At 31.3% G+C, this 25791-nt stretch overlaps 1 protein-coding gene across 1 annotated transcript; it reads right to left on the bottom strand.

Annotated features, from left to right (window-relative positions):
- Nucleotides 1-2366: 2366 nt before the first annotated feature.
- Nucleotides 2367-3136, bottom strand: LOC137838297 (uncharacterized). Its single transcript, XM_068647548.1, has 2 exons — nucleotides 2560-3136; nucleotides 2367-2515 (listed from the first exon to the last, which is right to left on the bottom strand). Exons 1-2 carry the CDS (start codon nucleotides 3134-3136, stop codon nucleotides 2367-2369), a joined length of 726 nt encoding a protein of 241 aa, XP_068503649.1.
- Nucleotides 3137-25791: the final 22655 nt, after the last annotated feature.

Here is a 25791-nt window from a genome sequence, read left to right as displayed (position 1 = left end):
TTACAAAATCACAGTGAAACTCATCAAATAAGTGAGACTCACAATTTTGTGATTTCTAATCAATTTCGGTCAATATTAGAGGTTGTGTTTGAATGATTGTATTGCTAGCATTCTTTGTGTTAAGAAAGGAAAAGATGCAAAAAAAAACAAGTTTAAGGACCCAATCAAACTGTAATTGTTTGTGTTTTCCTCTTGACAAGAGAAGATCTAAGAAATAAGCTAGCAGTTGAAAAAACATTAACAAGAATAATCATGTTACCTACCATAAACCCATGATTATATGTACTACTTTGGCTCATTCACAAACAAAAACAAGAATGTGCTAGAAGGTTTAGCACCCAAAGAAACAAGCAAAATAAGAACAGTTAGAAAACACTACTTCATAAAATTTTATACCCTCATAATAAAACTCACAGCCACTCACCTTTCTAGTTCTTTTTAATCCTTTGAAGAACTCTATGCATACAAAGTAATAATCCTCATTAGTAATACTAACAAATTGTATTACTTGAGTGTAAGCACACTACTAAAGAACACAACTTGGACACTACTAAAGAATACAACTTGAACAATATTAAACAAAATAGAAGAGTCTGACGTATCACCTTTAACTCCCAGAAGATTAACTCCTTTATCGCTCACCTCTACAGGGGATGACACATATCCACACTCAATCAAAGTGCTCAGAATAATTTCAAGCTTATCCTAAATAACGCTCCTACAAGGCAATAAACTAAATAATACTCTTCAGACAATAAACAAAAACTAGAAAGTGATAATGTTGTGAAATAAAGTGTAGAAGAGCGCAATGTGACTGCAAACAAATTTTGAAAGCAGAACTTGTTTATTACAAATAAGGAATCTAGAAGATTGTTGTTAGATTTGCATATCGGATTCTATTAGGCTAATATGGCATTCTGTTATTTTGTTAGAGCATGTTTATGTTATACTTATTATTATTCTACATCACACACTTGTTATACTTATTATTATTCTCTTGTCAAATAGTTGTTTCCACTTTATTGGAAAGCATTTTGCCTAAATCAATAACTTAAGAAATATAGGAATAAATTGTCCAAACCCACCAGACAAAGTTACCACATAATTTAACCTTTAAAATAAAAGGAACATCTTCATACTAAAGATATATAAATGTGTGTGGTTTGGATCATTTGCAGTTATATTTTCTACTTCACCCTTAAATATTTACTTTATAAGTAAAAGTTAAATAAATATATAAGCTACAAAAATATAATTAAGCATTTGTTAGATATCTGAACAAGTACTTCACGAGCTTTTATAAAAAGATATATAATAACAGATCTGAGAGATTCATTCACTTGTCCCATCTTCTAAGAAACCATGGGCTGAAACACCATAATAATTTAAGGAAAATGCAAGATTGGTTTGGCCTCCCTGAAGATGAGTCCAACAATACCAAAACAAGACAATTCAACTATACAAAATGACAATGAGGCATAGATTGGCCTAAGAAAGCGTGCATATTCATGAGGCACACAGTATAATTTTTTATCTGTTGACCTAAACTTTATCAAACTTTTAACAAATTCAAAAAAAAGAGAGCAAAGGTAGTGATTATGACAATTTTTTTTTATCAGCAAAGAATGAAAATTAAATTAAAAAAGATACAAAAGGAGTATCCCAACTCATTTACACAAAACAAACCACTTAAGGTGTTATCAAGTACAAGAGAAAAACCTTCACAGGAAAGAAACATATGCCATTTGCTGTAGGAGCTAAAACCCTGCACCAGCAATCACCCTATCTATATTGGGCTGCAATAAGATAAACAGTCTACAGCAGCAACTCCTCCATAGTACACCAAGCGAATTAGCTATCTCCATCATCTTTTTAGCTTCCAGTAACATCTCCAGATGCTTCAAGATGACATTTGGCTTCACCATTGGCTTAAGACACCTGCCACACATGCCCGTCCCAGCTGCATATATTTCTTCCATTCAAATCTGGCACAACACAAATGGTTACTACACATATGTGAATTGCATTTACATGTGGTTGGCTCTTCCGGGAGCACCGTCCAGCTTATACTCAAAAGAATGCTACAGAATAAACCCCTGCTCACACTAGTTCAATAACCAAATGACAGATTTATCGTCTACCTTTACAGCTTCTATTACTAGCTCCAGAAACTTGTACCATCTCCACTTTTCACTATTATTAAGAGCACTCTCCAGCAACCTAATGCTTATTTCCTAACACCCTGCTAACCCCTCCTCCCAATCTGCTTCGAGCTGCATTACTCACTACTGCAACTTTACACATAAAATTAACTATCAATGATAAACCGCTGCCCCCTATCTTTTACAACTTCAGCTAGCATCGGCCTATTTCCCATACATGCTCCGCTTTGTTTCTGCAGCAACACCCTTGACAGAAACCATACCACAATATGCAGACCATAATTCCAAGTACCCCGTGATATTATACATTCGCTGCCCAGGAAAAAGCATACTCAAAACACTGCTAGAAGACACTGGTTAGGGTTCAAAAGCCAGTCAGAAAAAGCATAAGAGTAACCTGCTACCATGTGTTTTAACCACAACCATGAGTGTAGTTGAGCATTCTGAAAAATCTCATCATCATCAGGGACCCTTTCCTTATAAACTACCAAGTTCCTTTGGTCCCAGATACAGCTAACAATTGTCGCCCACAAGCCAAGCCACACCTGGTTTTGTTTATTAGAAAGGTGAATTAAGTGGAAGTTCATCAGGTGATTCTGAATATCCTTGTTTTGGGCCTCCAAAACACTGATCCAACGGTAGCATCTTGACCAGACACGTTGTGCAAATACACAATCAAGGAAGAAATGTTGAGATGTTTCTTCGGATAGGTTGCATAACGAGCATAAAGTCGAATTCGCAATCACTCCCCTTCTTACAAGATTAACTCTAGTTGGAACTCTGTCCAGAAGGATTCTCCAAGCGGTGGTAAGTACTTTAGGCTTGGCTCTTGCTTGCCATAAATTACTAAACACACCTCCACTTGTATCAACATGGTTGGTCAAAATAGAGTAGGCTGATTTAACCGTAAACATACCTTTTGGGTCCCCTCTCCAAATAAGATGGTCCTGGGCCTCCTTGCTCATAGACGTCATACTCAATACAGATATGAGCTCTGACTCCAAATTAGACTCCCATTCAAACCTCTCCCTTCTCCAGTTCAATCCCTAACGCCATCTATCCTCTTCCCATCTTCCTACCTCCCCCATAGTGATTATGACAATAACATAGTATTATTTGGCTACTCAATTTTCTTCACAAACAGTATTGAGCGTAAAATTAATGCAAGCAATTAAAATACCTTCGCTCGCACTTCCATTCTCACTTCTGCTCACACCTCCATTTCACCTTTGCTCGCACTACCTTCTACTCCTACACTGCTAATGCCTCCACCATCACCACGACCAAGTCCACGACCACCACCTACTCCCCTCCAATGCAACCACCACCTCCTACACCACCATCGCCACTTGCTCCTCCTCTAGTGTTGCCACTTGTTCCTATTCTACTGTCGCCGCTTGCTCCTCCTCCTCCTCTCAATGTTGCAACTTGCTCCTCTTCTTCCAATGGCTCTGTGTATTAAGGTGATTTATGAAAACTTACCCACTCCATTACCTAAAAGTTAACAATAGCTTTGAAGCTTGAAGAAGAACAAAGTGAAAGAATTTGAAATAAAAACAAATAATAATAATTTTTTAATTAATTATATTATTCATTTAGTGACAAAAAATAAATTTGAAAAATATATAATTAGTTTAGATATTTATTTTATATTAGAAGATTTTTTTTTTAATTTTATTAATTTAAAAAATCAGTATTTTTTTACACTTAAGAATAAAATGTTTACATGATTATATAATTTTAATTATATAAAACAATAATAATATTGACTAATTTATTTATTTTTATTTTAAAATAAAATAATTGTTTGGTTATTTTAATTCTTTTTGGATTAAATTGTTTTAGTTTAAGTGAATTGTGTAATTTTTTTTATAATCTCTAAACAGACAAAGAGGTTAGCATACTTAGAAATTATCTATTAAACAAACTTTAAATCTATTTTGAATTTTTATTTAATTCAACGCTAAATAAATGATATCAAAAGTTTTTCGGTTAATCGAACATTTAAAAAATTTAGATCTCTAAAATAATAATTTATTTTGCATTTTTAGTTCAATATTAAAGTCCCTTTTAATATATAATTTCTAAGCTGACTCAAACCGTTGTTTATCACTTTAAAATTTATAAAAAATACGTAATCCAACTTATTACTTGATCTAAACCAATTTAATCCAAAATTAAACTAATTTGATTTATTCAGGTATGCTAGATTAAATTTGAAAAAAAATAGAAATACTAGTCTGATATTATTATTTAATTTTACTATAATATATATAAATTTAAATTTAAATAAAGAGTCAATTTTAATTTATCTATTAATTATTATATTAAATAGATAAATCAAAGTTGATTCTTTTATTTTTTTTAGTCTTTTATATATATTTTAGATAGTTTTAATATTTATATTTAGGTTAACGTTTTTTAGTTAGACCTTTTTAATCAAGAAAGAGAACCAAGCTCTTTTCATTTTAAAATATATGACAGAGTTTGAAAAGCGTTGAAATTGAGATTGAAGTGAGTAAGTTATTAACAAAAAGTTGAACCTAACAAATTGTGAGTTATGATCCTAAAAAATGGAGAAATGAGAGGAGAAAAGAAGTACCTGCATGCTGAGGTGAATGAGCGAATACATCACTGTGAAGGGTTTAGGGATTCAGAAGGATCAAAACCAAAGCTGCTGCAGTAAATCTCTTTCCACCCAACAAATGTTACAAGTCAAATATAATACGGAGTTAAAAATGTTTAATGTAATATCATTGAGTTTTTCTTAAAAATAAAAAACACTTTAAATAATTATGTTTTTTATTTTATATATAAATTTATTGTATTTAATAGATATAGTTTTTCAATGTTAAAAATCAGAATCACTACAAAAAAAATCAGTATTATCTACGGATTTTTACCCACGAATCTGAGTTCGTAGGTAAATTCCGCATTACCTACGGATATTACCTACGAACAACATTACTTACAGACATTACCTACAAATTCTGAATCCGTAGGTAAATTCAGCATTACCTACCAACTATTACCCACGAATTCTGAATTCGTAGGTAAATTCAGCATTACCTACCAACTATTACCTACGGATCTTATTACCAACCAACTTTTACCTACGAATCCCTATTACTTACCAACTATTACTCACGAATCTCTATTACCTACGAACTATCACCAACTGATCTCTATTACCTACCAACTATTATCATAATAATTATATATATTAAAAATATTAATATAATATGAAAAATTATAAAAAACAAAATTCATATTCATAAATAATAATAATCATAACTAATTTATACATATTATTAATATTAATATAATAATTTAAACAATATAAATAGTATTATATTAATAATATAAATAATATTAATAATAATAATAGTATTAATGATATTAGTAATATAATAAAATTAATAATATCAGTAATTATAACATTAATAATATAAATACTATTAATAAAAAAATATATAAATTTAACATTATTTATAATATTAATAATATTAACACTATTTATAATATTTATTAATATTAATAAATATTTAATCATATTAATAAATATCTATAATATTAATCATATTAAATAATATTAATAATATTTAATAATATTACTAATATTTAATAATATTAATAATAGTTAATAATATTAATAATATTAATAATATTTAATAATAAAAATAATATTTAATAATATAAATAATATTTAATAATATTAATAATATTTAATAATATTAATAATATTTAATAATATTAATAATATTAATAATATTTAATAATATTAATAATATTTAATAATATTAATATTATTTAATAATATTAATAATATTTAATAATATTAATATTATTTAATAAAATATTTAATAATATCAATAATATTAATAATATCAATAATATTTAATAATATTAATAATATTTAATAATATTAATAATATTTAATAATATTTAATAATATTAATAATATTTAATAATATTTAATAATATTAATAATATTTAATAATATTAATAATATTTAATAATATTAATAATATTTAATAATATTAATAATATTTAATAATATTAATAATATTAATAATATTTAATAATATTAATAATATTTAATAATATTAATAATATTAAATAATATTAATAATATTTAATAATATTAATAATATTTAATAATATATAATAATATTAATAATATTTAATAATATTAATAATATTAATAATATATAATAATATTAATAAAATTTAATAATATTTAATAATTTTAATAATATTAAATAATATTAATAATATTAATAATATTAAAATATTTAATAATATTAAAATATTTAATAATATTAATAATATTTAATAATATTAATAATATTTAATAATATTAATAATATTTAATAATATTAATAATATTTAATAATATTAATAATATTAATAATATTTAATAATATTAATAATATTTAATAATATTAATAATATTTAATAATATTAATAATATTTAATAATATTAATAATATTTAATAATATTAATAATATTTAATAATATTAATAATATTAATAATATTTAATAATATTAATATTATTTAATAATATTAATAATATTAATATTATTTATTAAAATATTTAATAATATCAATAATATTAATAATATCAATAATATTTAATAATATTTAATAATATTAATAATATTTGATATTAAATATTAATATTAATAATATTAATAATATTTAATAATATTAATAATATTAATATTATTTAATAATATTAATAATATTTAATAATAATAATATTAATAATATTTAATAATAATATTAATAATATTTAATAATATTAATAATATTAATAATATTAATAATATTAATAATATTTAATAATATTTAATAATATTAATAATATTTAATAATATTAATAATATTTAATAATATTAATAATATTTAATAATATTAATAATATTTAATAATATTAATAAAATTTAATAATATTTAATAATATTAATAAAATTTAATAATATTAATAATATTTATTAATATTTAATAATATTAATAATATTTAATAATATTAATAATATATAATAATATTAATAATATTTAATAATATTAATAATATTTAATAATATTAATAATATTTAATAATATTAATAATATTTAATAATATTTAATAATATTAATAATATTAAATAATATTAATAATATTAATAATATTTAATAATATTAATAATATATAATAATATTATTAATATTTAATAATATTAATAATATTTAATAATATTAATAATATTTAATAATATTAATAATATTTAATAATATTAATAATATTTAATAATATTAATAATATTTAGTAATATATGATAATATTTAATAATATTAATAAAATTAAATAATATTAATAATATTAATAATATTTAATAATATTAATAATATTTAATAATATTAATAATATTTAATAATATTAATAATATTTAATAATATTGGCTTCGAGTCCCACCTGCAGTTTAGTTCTAACATTAATTATAATTGTCATAGCATATATAATAATTATCAATAGTAATTGAAAATAAAAAAAAAAGATTCAAATAATAATTAAAATTTTAAAAATAAAGTATATTAACATTATACATTAGCTACGGACTCGCAGTTGGTGTGTAATGTTGTTTTCGTTACCCACAGACTTAATATCCGTAGGTAAATTACCATTTTGAGTGTCGTTTGTATCCTTCAACATTTATAAAATTCAAAAATATATTTAGTCGTTAAATAAGCGACAAAAATTAACACTTTCATTTAAACAACAAAATGAATTTGGTTGCTGGAAAATAAACATATTTAGTTACTAATTTAGTGACAGAAACCACCAAAATGAATTTGGTCGGTGAAAAATAAATCAATTTTGATCGCTAATTTGGTGAAAAAAATTAACACTTCCATTTAGTCACTAGATTTATTTTGGTCGCCAAAAAATACACAGACTTAGTCTAATTCGATCGTGGATTTAACTATTTTTAATTTATTCAATTCAATCATCAACATATTTTTTGCTACTTTCACTTTTGGTCGCAGTTTCGGTTGCAAAACTAACTAAAATCATTAACACTTTATTCAGTCGCTATTTCATTCGCAAATTCGATATTGAGAACAATTGGTGACTATTTGATAACTAAATTGCTAATTTTTTGTAGTGAAATAACGAAAGTTATTTTAACCTTTGCTAAATACCAAAAATTTATTCTAATACCTCAGCAAAATAATTGAAGTTTTTTAACTTTTGTTAAATTTCATAGGTTTATTTTAAAACATTTACAAAATTATGGAGGTTTTTAATCTTCGTTAAGTTTCAAAGATTTATTCTAAAAGGCGAATTTTAATCATACATGTTTTGTGTAGAGTCATATTTAGTTCGCCATAAACTCCATTAGTTGAACTTTTTGATTTTGTTTCAAATTCTTCATAGATTAGAGCTCTTGAGTGTTTTTAATTTTCATTTTTAAGTTCTTAAATTACTACTACGTCCTTAACAATTTTTTTAAAGTTAGGTTTCCATTATGATCTTCTAAAAATTTCATTTTCGAAAATTTTTGGAAAAGTTTTCGTGGTGCAGAATATCAAACAACATTTGTTGTTTTTTCCATTGGATTTGTGGTGCGAACATTTGACGTGGAGGTTCAAATAAGAATTTAAAACGTGTTTCAAATTTACTTGAATTTGTTGTGCCTTTTTATCCGCGTTTTGTGCTTCATTCATCAAATCTTCTTCATTTTCTGTGAGCTTTATTGAAATTCTTCGATTGCGGAACATTGAAGCGGTGCGATTTTGGAAAAATTGCGAACGTAGGATTTTACGATTTCCGACGAATAGAAAACAGTAAACAATGAACAGTGGGGAGATTTCTTCATCTTGAAATGGTGAAAACATGAGTCAGTCTGCAAAACTTGATCGGAATAGTGCATCTTCTGGGGTGGTTCTGTTCACCGAGGCCTTCTCTATCGTGGTGGTTATATGCAAATGCAATTTAGTTGAAGAGATAAATTTTGCATTATTTGTTCGAAGTTGTTTGGTGCGAACCTTTTTTTTCTGTTCTGCTGGTTTCAACTATGATAGAATTTGTTGGTGTGATGCCTAATTGAATATGAATAATGAGACGGTTTATGAATAGAGTGAAGAAAAGTATAAACATAGATAAAATATTCGATAGGAATATCTGAAGTGAAGAGGTGGTGTAATGTAGAATGAAAGTGGCAATGAATTTGAATTTGCGTTTAATGATGAAAGGTGTTAAATTGTGTGATAGTTGGGGGCATTGTTTGAAGGCAAAATTAAGTAATGTGGATGATAGCTGTAACGCAGGGGTGCAGAGTGCAGGGTGAACATTCAGAAATTAACTGCTAAAGAACAATAAGTTTCAGGAATGACTGATTCTCCATCATTTTGAACTCTCACCAAATCGCAGGTAAGAAAAGACTAAACTACCCTTAATAAATTTGAAAATACCTTAAGTGAGATCTGCACCCAATGTCATGCACCCAACCCTATTCTTCTTCTTCGTTTGTGCGTGAACCAATGTCATGCATCCAACCCTATTCTTCTTCTTCGTTTGTGCGTGAACCAGCAGCCGCAGGCGTAGTCATCACCGTCAGCCACCTTCGTCTTCGTTCGATTTCGCAGGCAGAGCAACAGTCGCCAAGGTCAGCTTCGACATCGCACTTATCCTCTGAGGCAGCGTAAGTCGGAGAAGGAACCATCGTCGAAGAAGTCAAGGTACACTCACATGACTTCCGGATGTTTATATTTGTAATTGAGTTGTGTATTCCGGATATTTTTATCCGTAATTGATTATTGCCTTTCAGATATTTTTATCCGTAGTTGGATATTGCTTTTCGGATATTTTTATCTGTAGTTGATTATTGCCTTCCGGATATTTTTATCCATAATTGATTTTTGACTTGCGGATATTTTTATCCAGAATTTGTTGTTGTTCTGCGGATATTAATATCCGTATTAGTGTTAGGTAGTTAGGGCACTTGGCTTCTAAGGAATTTTTTATTTGTTCTTTTATACTATCTATGTTATAATTTTTTATATATGTTGGATTGAATGTTAAGCAAAGCTTCACCACAATAATGAACTTCCTCTCCTCTGCACCTCACCATACACTATTTTTCAAATAGAAGAAGAGAATAGCTTAATGGAAATTTTAAAAATCCGTCCGGTGCCAATCATAATTGATCGGGTGCAAGAAGCAATTGCGTTCATGAATTTGTTACTTAAGTTTGGCTAGGGTAGGCTTGGATTGGTCTTTGTGGGCGTGAATAGAAGTACAAATTTGCTGTTTGGAACAAGAGTACATGCTTCTTTTGTGTTTGTAGCATCAACCCTTTGCGCTCACTGCACCACATTTTTCTTCGTGTCAAGATCTGAATGGTGCCAATTCTTTTGAATTCTAAAGTGAAATTTCAATTGTGAAAACCAAAACAACTTTAGAAATTTTATATAAACATTGTTTTTTAAATAATACATGAGTTATTATTTAATAATTAGGTATCAATCATGCCGAATGAATATATAAATAACGAACAAATTTATATCTTTAAATAAATCCTTTTACATATAAATGTAGAAAATCTAAGTTATTTGAAGTTTATAAAATGTTTATGTCTGCTGCAGCTTGAGGCTATCCACACATGCAACTGAGCAAGAGCTTGAGACAACAGACAACAACTTTGTGGTGGCTTTTCTAATGGTTTGGTGTTAAGAACACAATGCCGGAGGTGGGGGCTGAGATTCATCTTGTACCGGTTATTTTTTTAAGGCCGAATCATTTCTGGAAAAAAAATTATAGATCAGCCAAGAACCTTTCAAAAATTTTGTTTGGTAATCTACTATAGTGTTATTCTTAGGTTTCCAATTTGTGTGCTTACGTTCAAGAGAAGGGTGAATTGTATTTAAATTGATTTTCGCAAAAGGTAGTTTAGTCAATTGACAAAATTTCAATTGATTGTTTTTCAAAATAACATATTGAAATTTTCTAAAAGAATACGGATTAAAAAAAAACTTGTTATTATTAAAAACAATTGATTAAAAAATCTCAGGCACACAATTCTTAAGGCACAAATCTATAAATCAATTTCACTTAGAAAACACTTGAATCTATTTTAAAGAAAGAAATTTCATAATTAATTGCAAGAGATTATTTTTAAAAACAACTAATTATTTTTCTAGTTTTAGTAATAGAGCAAGAACTAACAGATTAAACATGAAAATAACTGATTCTTTTTCTAGCTAAAGTAATAAACGAGAGATATTTCAGCTTTCAAGAACTAATGCAGAATCCAATAAAATCAAACAAAGTTTTCAAGAAACTTATTGATTCAAACAATGTAAATGTATACAAACAAAATCAACGTACAGAGTTCCACACATAATTGCTTAGAACATTAGTTTTGTTCAATTCAGAAAGCCAATGAGATCTGCAGATAAAGCAACCAATTGATTTTAAAAACAACTGATTGAGTTTTAAGCAGTAAGAACAATTATGTTGAAAAATAAAGTGCAATGATAAAGAGAGCTTAAAGCACACCAAGATTTATACTCATTCACTCACAAAAGAGTTACATCAAGTCCCACCTCACACAAAGATGAAACTCGCTAGATTAACAAATTCTTTTTACAAAAGAATATAAAAAAACAATTCTTGAACACTACAAGAACCAAACCACACACTGGAACACTCTGTCACAGTTATGATGCCCACCAAGAAATCCTATCGTGGCACTTACAAACAAAAAATTATAACACAATAATGAAAAGGAACGGAATAACCTTAACTATGAACCAAGAAACTCAAAGGGATCTCCCAATTCTCAACAACATTTTGAATAACCTTTGACCTCAAGTTGGATGATGAAAATTAGGCACCAAGAACACTTAATGGAAATTGTAACTCTAATAACTTGTTATTGAATTAATTAACAAGTAATGAACTCAAATTCAAAAATTAAAAAGCATTCAAAGACATATATTTTTAACACAATTAGAACCATTAGGTCAAAGCAAGAAACATCAATTCAACAAAACTACTACTAAGAATTGTTGACAATTATGAACTAACATGACTTGACATGACTAGAATTAGATTAAAAAAGAATCACTCAAAACACACTGTTATCGCAATTAAAACATCAAATACTGAAATAAGACTTAATCAAAATAAAAGTACATACATGGATTGCATAATTGGAGCCCTAAACACATGATATGGATGGTTCAAGATAGAATTTAAAATTTGAACTCGTTAAACCTCAAATAGCCACAAAATAAATGGTAAAACAATATTAAAAACAACTCAAGACAATTAAAATGAAATGTAGACAACAAAAAATATCAAAGAAATACTAGAAAAGAAGAATAACTCACTACACCTTTGTTTGAACCATAGCTCTAGATACCAAATAATGGAGTTCCTTTTTCATGATGTGAAAACTAGCACCAATTGGCTTGTAGGTGGAAGCAGAAGCAATGAAGGAGTGAAGCCAATGAAGAACTCAAAGAGTTCTCATGGAACTTGTAGTGTTGTGAGGTCTATTAGAGAGTGATAGGTGAAGCCTAATCACTTTGAGAGGGGAAGGAGATCAACAAAGGTGTCTAACCTAAATAGAGGCAAGACAAATAGATTTCTTCCTTGCAATATTGGCAATATAACTCTAATATTATTGATTTGAAAAATACCAAGCCTTGGACCTTCATTTATAGGTGAGGAGGCCGACCAATTACAAGGGAATTTGGAGGGGAATTTTAATTCAAAAGATAGCACTAATTCTAGGCACATGGCAAGTGGGATGACAATGTGAACAAGGAGTTTATCTTAGGCGTGTAAAGTTAATATGTGACCGACCTATGGTTTAAGATGGGCCAAGATTGAGATCAATTATACCCTAGGTAGGTTTAGAAACTCTAATCCTAACCCTAGTCTACTCAAGGAAAAAATACAAGTCCATAATCTACACTACTTGACCTAATTATTTTGCAAGTAAAAGTAAAATCCTATTCTAATTTTTACAACTAACTCATGACTCTTTAAACATGTATAAAAGTATGTATTTGCTTGGGGTAGCCTAGTCTCACTCTTCTTGTATTCTTCTACTCATTGTCTTAATGGTTGGTTCTTTGTTAGGGGCTCTGCCATCAGTAATAGTAAAATCATGCATTAGTAAGTGAAAGTATGTCAAGGGACTCAAAGTGTCACTTGCACTTTCACGACACGTCTAGTTTACTTTCTTTATATTTTCTTGTTTTCTTTGCTTCTTTCTTGTTTAATTTCTTGCTTTCTTTTATTTTCTAATTCTTCATGATACTTAGGGTATTTTCTCTCAATTTATAATTTATCTTGCTTTATTCACTAGGAAACCTTGCACACACACATTTAGGGAAAATTGTTTTGAAGTTTCTTTTGAGGAAAATTGGCTAAGTCTATTTGAGGAATCTCTAGCTAGGAAATACTTTGGTAATTAAGCGATCCAAGTAACTCACCGCTATTTTTTAGGAGTGAACTTAGAGAAAACCTGACTATTTGACCTTCATAGAAACTTCCAACCTCAAACCTATTTGTGAAATTTTTTTATCACTCATTATTGAATCAAAATCTGTGTGAAAATATTTTTTCTTAATTCAAAATGAGTGATCATAATCATGTATCTAGTGTACAAGGAAGTAATAGGGAACCAAAGGGGGAGTATGGGGGGAGAGAGGAGACCATACTTTTAAAATAAAATTTAGAAAAATAACAAGAAAGCATGGAAAATATAAATAAGAAATTTGATACCTATGTTTACACAAATGACCCTTAATCAAAATAAGGGCAATGGATATGAAGAAGAGGAACCTAGGCATAGAAGAAGGAGTCTGGCTCCAACAGGGCAAACTGAGGGGTGGTGTAGTCCACAATATAATGAAGATTATTATGTACCACACCCAAAAAACTATCATAGGCCTATATATGAACCTTTTCCTAGAGAACCAAGGATAGACCTTCCTCCTTTTTATGAAAAAGATAATGTAGAAGAATTTTTAGATTAAGAGATGAAAGTAAAACAACTTGTTTGCCAGTAACCATGTTGATGAAAAAAGAAATTTTTCCATGGCTACACTTAGCTTTTAGGGACCAACAATGTATTGGTGGACCGGTTTAATGAAACACCCTCTTATTCAAATTAGAAACTGAAATAAATTGAAAAAAATTCCCTTAGGAGAATCCTAGGAAAAAAATGGAATTACTGATTTTGAGGGTTGGTATTGAGGAAGACCCTAGGGTTATCATTGCTAGATTTTAGAGTGGGCTTAACCTATAAATTCAGGATAGGGTTGAAATATTTCCTTTTAATGATTTAAATGATTTGGTTCAACTATGTGTTAAGGTATAACAACAAGTGAAGAGAAGGTCTACTTATACGAGAGACTATCCTAACACATCCTATTCTAGGAGAGAGCATAACAGGGAGAGTGATGCAATTGTCCTTGAGTTTTGGGAAGATCTGATGGAAGGAAGCGAAAAACTTGTATAAATCCATGGAGTAAAACACCGAATGGTCATGGAGGAGAAGTGGTTTAGGCATGAGGTTTTAGGTGCAAGGGCCAAGGAAGAGGTTAGGACAACTTCCTTGAGTTTCTAGAATGCAAAAGAGCATCATAGAGGGAGAGACTTGGAGAAGTGTGCTAATAATTTCATAAACATAATTTCATATATCATTCAAGTCTAGAATTTAAAAGAGAGGATCTTCTTATTTATAGACTAAGAAAGCTCCTAAGATGATTGTCCAAGTTCTACAAAACTCTTCATTCACAACATGACATCTGACACCTTATAATCCTCTCCATTGGTGGGTTACCATGTGGCAATCCAAGACATTAAGTAACTCTCCAATGGCATCAAGACAAGTGACACTAGGAGGTTGAAGCGGCATTGGTATGTGGCACCTAAGGAAGTGGAGAAGCATGAAGAGTGACTTTGGATGAGAGACACATGGCTTCTTCTTGGAAGCCTTGAAGTGGGGCCATGTTGTTGCCTTCTTCTTGGTCTTTTAAGGCCAAAAATCCTACACTAACTTTGCCCAGAATACAAGGCCCAAAAGTACTATTCTATTATTTACAAAATTTATACAAAACTAAGGCAGATGTTTCTACTGTAATCTTCAAGTTGATCCCCTGCTCTTACTTGAGAGAAAAAGATGGCGTTAGCAAGGATGGTCCTCCATCAGAGGGTTACCCCTCCAAATTTGGGTATGATGGGTCTAGGGGAAAGGATATAGAAAAAAAATAAAAATATAGAAGAGACTCTTCCAAGGACATTATGGTTCTAAGTGTCCCAAAAAAATAAATATGGTTTTAAAGGACTATGACAATGATGGTCCTAGTGGCTCTATATCCCCACCTAGTGAGGATGAAATTTTGGAATCTGAAGAGGATATCCAACCTTGTGAAGGTAATCTCTTAATGGTGAGGAGGTTACTTGGCAGCCAACCTATGGTGTTGGAATAATTTCAAAGGCCTTGTAGGTAAACATGTAGACTCTCTTCTTGCCTCTCCAATTAGGGTTTTGACTTCCCTAATGGAGAGGGTTTCACCTTGACTTCCATTTGGGTCTAAGACTCTCCAAATAAAGGCCTATTCAAGCCCAAATTGGTCCAAATTAAGCCCACTTATGTATCTATTTTTTTAGACAACAAAAATCCTACATTTTTATAAGACTAAAAAGAAGAAAAATGTTTTAATATTCTTCTCTTAATGGTGAAGAGGTTAATTGGCAACCAATTTGTGGAGTTGGAACAATCTCAATGGGAAAACCTATTCCATACTTGTTGTAAGGTTTTTGAAAATATTAGTTCAGTGATTGTGGATAATGATACCTATTGCAATTTTTGCAGCTCTAGATTGGTTGATAACACAATTTTTTCTCTCCATCCCCCTCAATATTCTAATTATCTTAATCTTCTAATAACTTTTCTGAGAATACGGTCCCTTCTATCATTGAATCCAAGAAAGAAATATTATCAGACAAAACCAAATACACCTAGTTGTAATGGCAATGGTTACTTACACTAAGTGACATTTCCTCTTCCACAACCACTGAATATATTTGGTCAATAATCTCAATATTATGATTAAGTGAAGCAGTAAAACCCACCGATACTCTAACCTTTATTCTAGCATATTCTATATTTTCTAATGTTTCAGTTGCTTCATCTAATTCAACCAGAGTGGCAACCTGCTTTACAACCATACTAAAGCCTCTTTGTTCCATAATGACAAAGGAACTCCCCAACATCTCACTCGAACTACTCTATAACCTGCAATTTCTTGTTATGATCAGGGCACAATGGACTTGAATAAGCTTTTAAACCAATCCTTATTAAGTTCAACTATTTCCTCCACACTTTCTTCCTTTTCCTGAGTTAAAAGAACTAGATTGTCCCCCATGTACCTTATGTTAGAATATATAGCCTTAAACAAGAGGGGGTGAATTATTTAAAGGAGGTTTTTGAAAGCTTTTTCAGGTTCAATTAAATTCTATGTATGAATCCAGAACAAGAATCAAGTTGGCTTACAAGATCAACAATTATACAGCAAAGCAACAGAAAAACAATCGGTTGTTTATACCAGTTAAAAACACAAACAACTTAAAACAAAATTTAAAGGAGTTCAGAGTAAGAGAGAATCACTCAAACCGTTTATACTGGTTCACTCTTAAGCCAAGAGCTAAATCCAGTCCCCAGAAACCACTGGGAAAACCACTATGTAATCAAACCAAGTTATAAAAGCACAACACACCAAAGTAGTGACCTTGAACCCCTCAAGCAACACACTACCTTTAGCAAACCACACAAAGAGTATTGATCTTGAACACCTCAAGAACACACAACACTCATTGGAAACACAACAACAGAAATACAATAGGTTTAGAAAGGATTACACCTGATCACAGTACAATCTTAATTGAATACAATTGCAATCCTATTCCACTCTCACTTGAAAATTCAAAGCTTGATGTGAATCTTGAAATCTCAAAAACAAATTTGTCAAACTGGATTTCTCAAAGCTATTTCTTACTTATTTGAAAACATAAACAAACCATTTATATTTTCCAAAGATTGGTCAAAGAATTTAATGAAGGAGCGTATTCAGTTAGAAATCATTTAAAACAGATTCACCATTCAAAATTGAATTCTGTTAGGAGTTTCAAAGAAACAATCGGTTGAAACCACGAAACAATCGATTGTTTTGGTTTGACAGTTAAGTCAACCAAACCAAACACCTTTCAACCTTTTTCAAAAACTCCTAAGAGTAAAACAACCGGTTGATTCGACAAAACAACAGGTTGTTTTTCACTTAGTTGGAAAAACACTTAATTTCAATTAGTTTTAGATTCAACAGTAAAGTGGATCACACTTTATTCTACCCAAATCCCAGCCAAACACAACAACAACACCAGCCTTCCATCAAACATCTTGGATTTGGATTCTACAAAGCACTTGATCAACAATCTCCCCCTATTTGATGAAGACAAATCCCTGGTTGCTTGTGTTGATCTTGATGAATCTGAAACATCACCTGCAAAACAAAAAACTATGCAATCCAGAGCATCTCTAATAGCAGGTTATGGTTACACATCAACTAGTTTGCTACATAAACACTAAAGCAAAAAAAAACAGCCAAAAACTATGTGAATGTACACCAAACTGCAGCACCAACACAAGCTATTGTGCAGCAGAAAATTAAATCAGAGTTGTAGCAGGTTATAGCAGTTTTTAAGACAACACATAAACTATATTCTTCCCCTATTTGTCTTCACAAATAGAATTAGCAAGAGATAAAAACAAAGTAGTTCAAAATAAGGCAATACAAGCATAGAAAGAATAACAAAACTTGGCTTCAATCTTCTTTCCCATACTGCAGCTCAAAAAGTTGGTTTTGAACAACTTCAATCTGTTCATAAAGGGTCTAAAAACGTGTATCCATGCTTTGAAATTTGTTGTCAAAGTTCTGGAAGTTTGTAGCACAAAGATCATAAAGATTCCTTTGATTTTCAGCAAAGTTGTCCAACCTAACCATGAATATCTCAAAAGAAGACATTGAGAGAAATCTATTTCCTTGATTTCTAGCAATTGTTTCAGCACTTATGTCAGCAGCAGGTTGATCTTCATCTTGAGCATCATCAGACCCGTTAGCAGCTTCTTGATCTTCTTCATCCTGTTCACCATGTGCACCACTTGAGGAACCACCATGTTCACCATCCTTGCTTACCCATCTTTCACCAATCTTGGTAAAACCCATCTTGCTTAGTGAACCATTGTTCACTTTTTGTGTTGATTTCACCAATTCAGATGTTTCTTCCTCAAGATCTACTTCAAAATAGTTTAAGAAATTAGAAATCAAGATAGCATAAGGATAATGATAGTCACTTAACCTCATAGATTTCTGCATGTGTTCCTTGATGATATGGATCCAATTTATCTTGACTTTGCTCATAATGCAGTATATGTAGACAAGATCTTCCTCAGTGAGAACAAAATGATTGCTCCCTCTTGGTGTTAGAATCCAAGTTACAATGAGAGCTAGCAACCTTTCATTCAACTTCAACCCTCCAACAGAACAAGTTCTTACTTATGTTTGAGGATTCTTCAAACAACTTTTATAATACCGAATCTTGTTGAAATCTTCCACCACACCAATATTCCCTTTGTTGATTCTCAGTCCAGCATACTTTAAACCAATTACAATAGTCCAAACCTCATGAGTAATCTCCATATCCACACCTTTAACATGAGAAACAAGGTTGTTTCCATCAAATTTCCAGTTGGTGTAGAAAACCCAAATAAGATTAGGATAAATGTTCCCTTTCATCTCCAAGAACCTCTTTAACAATTTTCCTTTGAGAAGATTCCTCACATCATCCAGCTTTTGACTTTTCAACCAGCTGAAAGAGACAACTTTAGGATTGTTTATCACTTTTCTACTTGTTTCAAAGCGATATTTTTCAATCAACTCATTATCTCTTGAAAACCAGCCTTCAAGACGCCCTCCTGTTCTTACAGCCCTGGTTTTAATCCTTTTTTATGATGGAGGAGTGGAATCCATGATAATAGAATGAGAGAAAAGGAAAACATAGAAGAATATGAGATGCAGCAAGAGATGTGCGAATGGGTTGTTTTTGTGTAGAAAAACAGTTGCAGAGGGTTTTATTGCAAAATAAAAATCCTCTTTGATCCTTTGGTTGCAGTGGTTTCTAGTCTTCAAGAAGAGGAATCAGGTCAAACTTGCACAGTAACCACGTCAGCCCATACCAGAAAAACATATGGTCAGCACATGTGGATTTGACTAGTCATAAAGGCACTTGAATTTCGAAGATATGAAATATCTTCCTTTTATGACAAGAAGTAACCTCCTCCTGAACCAAATCAGGCTCTTATGACTGCTTTATTGACTCATAATTCCTTTAAGATTGAATCTGTAAAAGATAGAATGCATAAAGAAATTAAATCAATTTTATGCAATGCTGTCAGAGAAGAAACAATCGGCTGTTTTTCTGAAGTAGCAACAAGTTTGAATTTAAAAACAGAGAAGAATCAAAATGTAATTGTACACATATAACACAAATAGACGAAGATTTTAGCATGGATTAATAACAAAAAAAAAACAAAGACAAAGAAAGTCTTATCCTTTTGTCATGCATTCCCTTCAATGAGTCATTATTTATGATCAAGAAAGCTTCTTTTGGCTTTCAAGAGGACTTAAGCTGGTACATAACCTTAATTCAATTCAAGATAAAATCCTTTTCTTCCAAAAGCTTGATCTGATAACTCAAGAGCCCATGTTTCTTTTAGTATCCCTGTACCACAATAAATTCAAGCAACAAGATTTGGTCCCCTTACAAATGTGGGTCCTTTTGATTCACCTTATCACTGGAAACTTCAGAACCTTTGGGATTCCATCTCACAATACCTTTAGGAACATAATATTTCCTAATTTTACAAAATCTAACTAAGTGGCCTCTCTTCATGTAGTAAAAACATGTAACAACCGGTTGTTTCGATCTTTCAATCGGTTCTTTTTCTGGCACTTTTGAAAAAGGCTTTGAAATCCCATTTTTCTTGTTTTGAGGATTAAACCCCAAATCAGATTTTCCAAAAACACATTTTTGGGATGCCAAGACAGTTTCAAAGTTGAATTTACCTTTTGAAAGTTTATCAATAATTCTTACAAGATAGTGGACTTTACTCTCAAGAGTTTTACAATTTTCACAAGCTTTTGAGTGACACAAACAAGAAGACTTTTCGCAATGCATTTCAAGATTTTCAAGATCAGTTTTAGAATTTTCCAATTCTTCTTCAAATGTCTTGACTCTGTTTTCAAGCCAGTTATTTAACCCTTTCAACCGGTTATTCAAGAGAGCCAATATGTTAGTTTTTTCATGAGTTTCTTTAAAAGCTTGAAGCAATTGACTATAGTTTTCATCATTTAAAGAGGCAGAAGAACTTACGCTGCTTGAACTTCTTGAATCATCATCTCCTTCAACCATCAAACACAGATTGGCTTTTTCATCACTTGATGAAGAGACTTCATTTTCATCCCAAGCAATTGATTCCCTTTCTTTTCTTTATTGCTTGACTTATTTTCCTTGCCTTCTTTATTTGGGCAATCGGCTTTTATATGCCCTGTTCTCCACAACCAAAGTAAGTGTAATTGTTAGGATTAAAATCACTAGTTTTCTTGTTTCCATACCTTTCTTTGTTGGATTCCTTGTTGCGGTTTTTCTTCAAGAATTTGCTGAACTTTTTAGACAACAAACTAAGAGTTTCTTCATCACTTGAGTCTTACTTATTCTTGTGCTTGGCAACTTTCAAGGCAATGTTCCTTACATGCTTGTCTTCACTTTCTTGAACATTGAGTCTATTCATCTCCAACTCATGTTCTCTAAGATTTCCAAACAAGGAGGTTGTAGTCAGAGATGTCAAGTCCTTTGATTCTGAGATAGTCGTGACTTTAGGTTGCCAAGATCTATCAAGACACATGAGAATCTTGATGTTCAACTCCTCTTTGTCAAAGATTTTCCAAGGCTCATTAGATGATTGACAATGTGAGTGAATCTCTTTTGTACTTCAGCAATTGATTCTCCTTTGAGCATTCTGAACATCTCATACTCTTGTATTAGAGTATGTTTCCTCGCTCTCTTCACATCATTTGTCCCTTCATGGGTGACCTCTAGAGTATCCCACATTTCCTTAGCAGATGCACATTGTGAGATCCTAAAAAATTCATCAAAGTTCAAAGTAGAGGTTATGATGTTCTTGCATATTATGATTTGGTCATTAATCTTCATATTATGATTAAGTGAAGCAGAAAAACCCACCGGTACTCTAACCTTTATTCTAGCATATTCTATATTTTCTAATGTTTCAGTTGCTTCATCTAATTAAACCAGAGTGGCAACCTGCTTTACAACCATACTAAAGCATCTTTGTTCCATAATGACAAAGGAACTCCCCAACATCTCACTCGGACTACTTTATAACCTGCCATTTCTTGTTATAACCAGGGCACAATGGACTTGAAGAATCTTTCAAACCAATCCTTATTAAGTTCAACCATTTTCTCCATACTTTCTTCCTTTTCCTAAGTTAAAAGGACTAGATTGTCCCCCATGTACCTTATGTTAGAATATATGACCTTAAACAAAAGGGGGGTGAATTATTTAAAGGAGGTTTTTGAAAGCTTTTTCTGGTTCAATGAAATTATGTATATAAATCCATCATAAGAATCAAGTTGGCTTAGAACATTAAACCAAATTAGAAAAGCACAACATACGAAAGTAGTGACCTTGAACCCCTCAAGAAACACACTACCTTTGGCAAACCACACCAAGAGTATTGATCTTGAACACCTCAAGAACACACAACACACCTTGGCAACATAACACCAGAAATACAATAGGTTTAGAAAGGATTACTGATGAAAACCAAGTAGAAGAGGCGTTTGAGGCCCAAGCCCAAGAAGCCCTAGCCCAAGAGGGGGCCCAAGCCCAACCTATCAGCTCAACATCCTTCTTGCCTCAAAGGATCACTAGGAGCATGGCTAAAGCTTTGGGTGATGAGCATCATTTGATGACTCTTCTTGTAATTACTCTTGTATAGTTTTTAGGGAGGTGTAGGTATTAAATAAGGAGTATTAATGTACAAAACAAAGTCACATCTTTCATGTGACTTAAGGAGATGGTGTAGGAGTACTTTAGGAGGTGCCAAAATAGAAAATATGTCACACCTTCCTCACGACTCTAGTTTAGGCACCAAAACTTGATTTGAATTAGGAGGGAATTCTGAATTTGTTTCACTTTCATTTCAGTCCTCTAAAGCTATAAATAGAGGTGCTTGGTCATTGTAAACATAAGTTGAAATTTGAAGTAAAGAAACTATACTCAATTTGTGAGTGTTTGGTGTGAGATTTGTTCTCCTCTTCTTGGTCTCATCTTGTGATGCATTGGGAGCATTCAAGTGGCAGCTTACCAACACATATCTTGGATCATCACCTCCAAGTGGCGTGCCATTCCCAAACCAAGCTACAACCACATAAGTTCATCTTCCTTCACTTTGCCTTTTCATTCATTCGGTTGTTCTTCCTAGAAATTCAATTTTGTTCGGTTGATTGTGTTCTTCATTTAATTTTGTTCGGTAATCTTGTTCCATGGATGTTCACAAGGAGATAGCACTCTTATTGAGTTTGGATCATCATTTTGGAAGGTTTTGTCTCCATTGATGATTCCTTAAGCTTCCTTGAGTCCATTTCTGTTTTAGCATTTTGTTTTGGTGTTGTTAATTTTGTTTTCATTGTTTAGCATTCATTTGTTCTTGAATTGTTGTCTTCTTTCAAATATAATGTTGTGTTCAATTGTATTAAAGTGTCTATGATTGATTCAACTCACATCAATTACACCTGATCACAGTACAATCTTAATTGAATACAATTGCAATCCTATTCCACTCTCACTTGAAAATCCAAAGCTTGATGTGAATCTTGAAATCTGAAAAACAAATATGTCAAACTAAATTTCTCAAATCTATTTCTTACTTATTTGAAAACATAAACAAACCATTTATATTTTCCAAAGATTGCTCAAAGCATTTAATGAAGGAGCGTATTCAGTTGGAAATCATTTAAAACAAATTCACCATTCAAAACTGAATTGTGTTAGGATTTTCACAGAAACAATTGATTGAAACCACGAAACAACCGATTGTTTTGGTTTGACAGTTAAGTCAACCAAACCAAACACCTTTCAACCTTCTTCAAAAACTCTTAATAGTAAAACAACTAGTTGATTTGACAAAACAACAGGTTATTTTTCACTTAGTTGGAAAAACACTTAATTTCAAAAAGGTTTTAATTCACATTAGTTTTAGATTCAACGAGGGAGTGGATCGCACTTTATTCTACCCAGATCCCACCCAAACACAACAGCAACACCAGCCTTCCATGAAACATCTTGGATTTGGATTCTACAAAGCACTTGATCACTCTTGATCAACACTTTACTCTTATCATATGCATGTTCCCTTTAATAAATTATTGACTGAGCTAGCTAAAGGACATTTCAGGTTGCATACAACCAACATAGCTAGTCTCCAACCATGACAAATTCCCCTTCTTAGCTTTTTGGACCTTTTCAAATGTCTTGTGTAAATAGTGTTGAAACCCCTCTCCTCCTAGCATTTGCATAACAGACATTCTTTTTCTTTTCCTTCCAAACCAGGTGCTTCCTTTGTGTTGTACTCTTTTTTAGCTTTCCATTGTTGTTTCGGGGTTGTTGACTTTTTTTTATCCCTCTTTTACCTTAGAAATTGACATGTAACTTAAAATTCCTGATTCTATTATTGTCAAGCTTCTTCTCTATTCTTCTTGGATTCCTAACATCAAAGAACCTGAAAAATCCAAATCTTTTTCCTCACCTATTGACCTTCATGGATATGAACACCTCTTTCACTAGTGCAGAAAGGCAAAACAAGGGCTCTTTATTAAGTGCGATTTTACGAACAGACGCACTCGTAAAAAACGCAGTGGCATTTTTTAAATTAAGTTCATTTACAAATGCGGCTATTTGTAACAGCCGCATTCGTAAATCAAGCGCTTTGACTTACAAATGCAGCTATTTGTAACAGCCGCATTAGTATATCAAGCGCTTTGATTTACAATGCGGCATTTGTAAATCTTTTTTTACCCTAACTCACTTCAGAAGTGCGCCATTCACTACTCTTTCTTTCTCCATAAGCGTTTCGCCATTGACTGTGCTCTCATTTGCGCTTCGCGTTCCTCTGTTCTTGAAGCTTTCGTGCCTTCGTGGTAAGTTTGTGAGCTCTTTTTCTTCTTCGTGCATTTGTGCCTTCATTCATACAACATTATTATACTGTTCATATTGTTGCATTGCCTTCATTGATATTGTTACATTGCCTTTGTAGGTTCTTCTCTTCTTGCTTGTGTGCTCCATCGCCAAGTCCGCTACCGCCGCCTCATTCGTTGTCGTCGCCCTGCCACCTTGGGAACGTTGCCTTCACACACAAGGTTGGTTGTACTTTTTTAATTTTGTTTTAATGTTATGAATTTTTTTTATGTATTATAACTTTTATTTTTTAAAATTTATATTATTTAGTGTTTATTTTAATTTTAATTTATATTATGTTAGTTGTTTGTATAGAATAGAATTATCGTGTTTGTATTGAGTCCGAGGGTGGAACACCCTCGGCAATTGATACGGGCTGGTATTGAGTCCGAGGGTGTTCGACCCTCGGCAATTGATACGTGTTGGTATTGAGTCTGGGGGTGTTCGACCCTCGGCAAATGCGTTAGGTAGAACACTGATTAAAAATCACCTGCATGACTATTTTAGAATAGAATGGATCGAAATTGGATTAATTCTCTTCGCATAAGTGATGAGTACGAAAGAGGAGTAGAAGAATTTATACAATTTTCAAAACGTAACGCGATTAATAGTGGTCATGATGGAGAAAAGATCAGGTGTTCGTGCGTTAACTGTTTAAATGGAAGGATACTGGATGTTAAGATAATGAGGGAACACCTTCTATGTGATGGGTTTCTTCGATCTTATAAAACTTGGACATGGCATGGTGAATTGTTAAATTTACCACGTGTTCCGTAACTGAAGAATATGTGGGGTCCATAATGGATGATGCAATACATGATGATGTAGATGATGATCAATTGGAGGACATGATTCGTGATGTGGGAGTTGATTCTTTTGCAAAAGCGCATGGATATGGAAGTATGTCAAGCGATGCAGAGACTCCATTGTATCCTGGACCAACTAACTTCACACGGTTGTCGGCGATGTTAAGATTGATGAATTTGAAGGAAATAAACGGATGGACTGATAAAAGCTTCACGGAATTGCTTCAGTTGTTGAAGGATATGCTTCCAGAGGGAAATACTCTACCTAATCATAATTATGAGGCCAAAAAGATTCTTTGTCCAATGGGTATGGAGTATAAAAAGATACATGCATGTCCTAATGATTGTATATCATACCGAAAAGATTTTGAATTGTTGAAAAGTTGTCCGAAATGTGGGTTATCACGTTATAAGTTGAAACAAAAAGATGATGATAC

The sequence above is a fragment of the Phaseolus vulgaris genome, chromosome 4, assembly GCF_000499845.2.
Source record: "Phaseolus vulgaris cultivar G19833 chromosome 4, P. vulgaris v2.0, whole genome shotgun sequence".
Lineage (NCBI taxonomy): Eukaryota > Viridiplantae > Streptophyta > Magnoliopsida > Fabales > Fabaceae > Phaseolus > Phaseolus vulgaris.
This window is presented reverse-complemented; position numbering and strand designations above follow the sequence as displayed.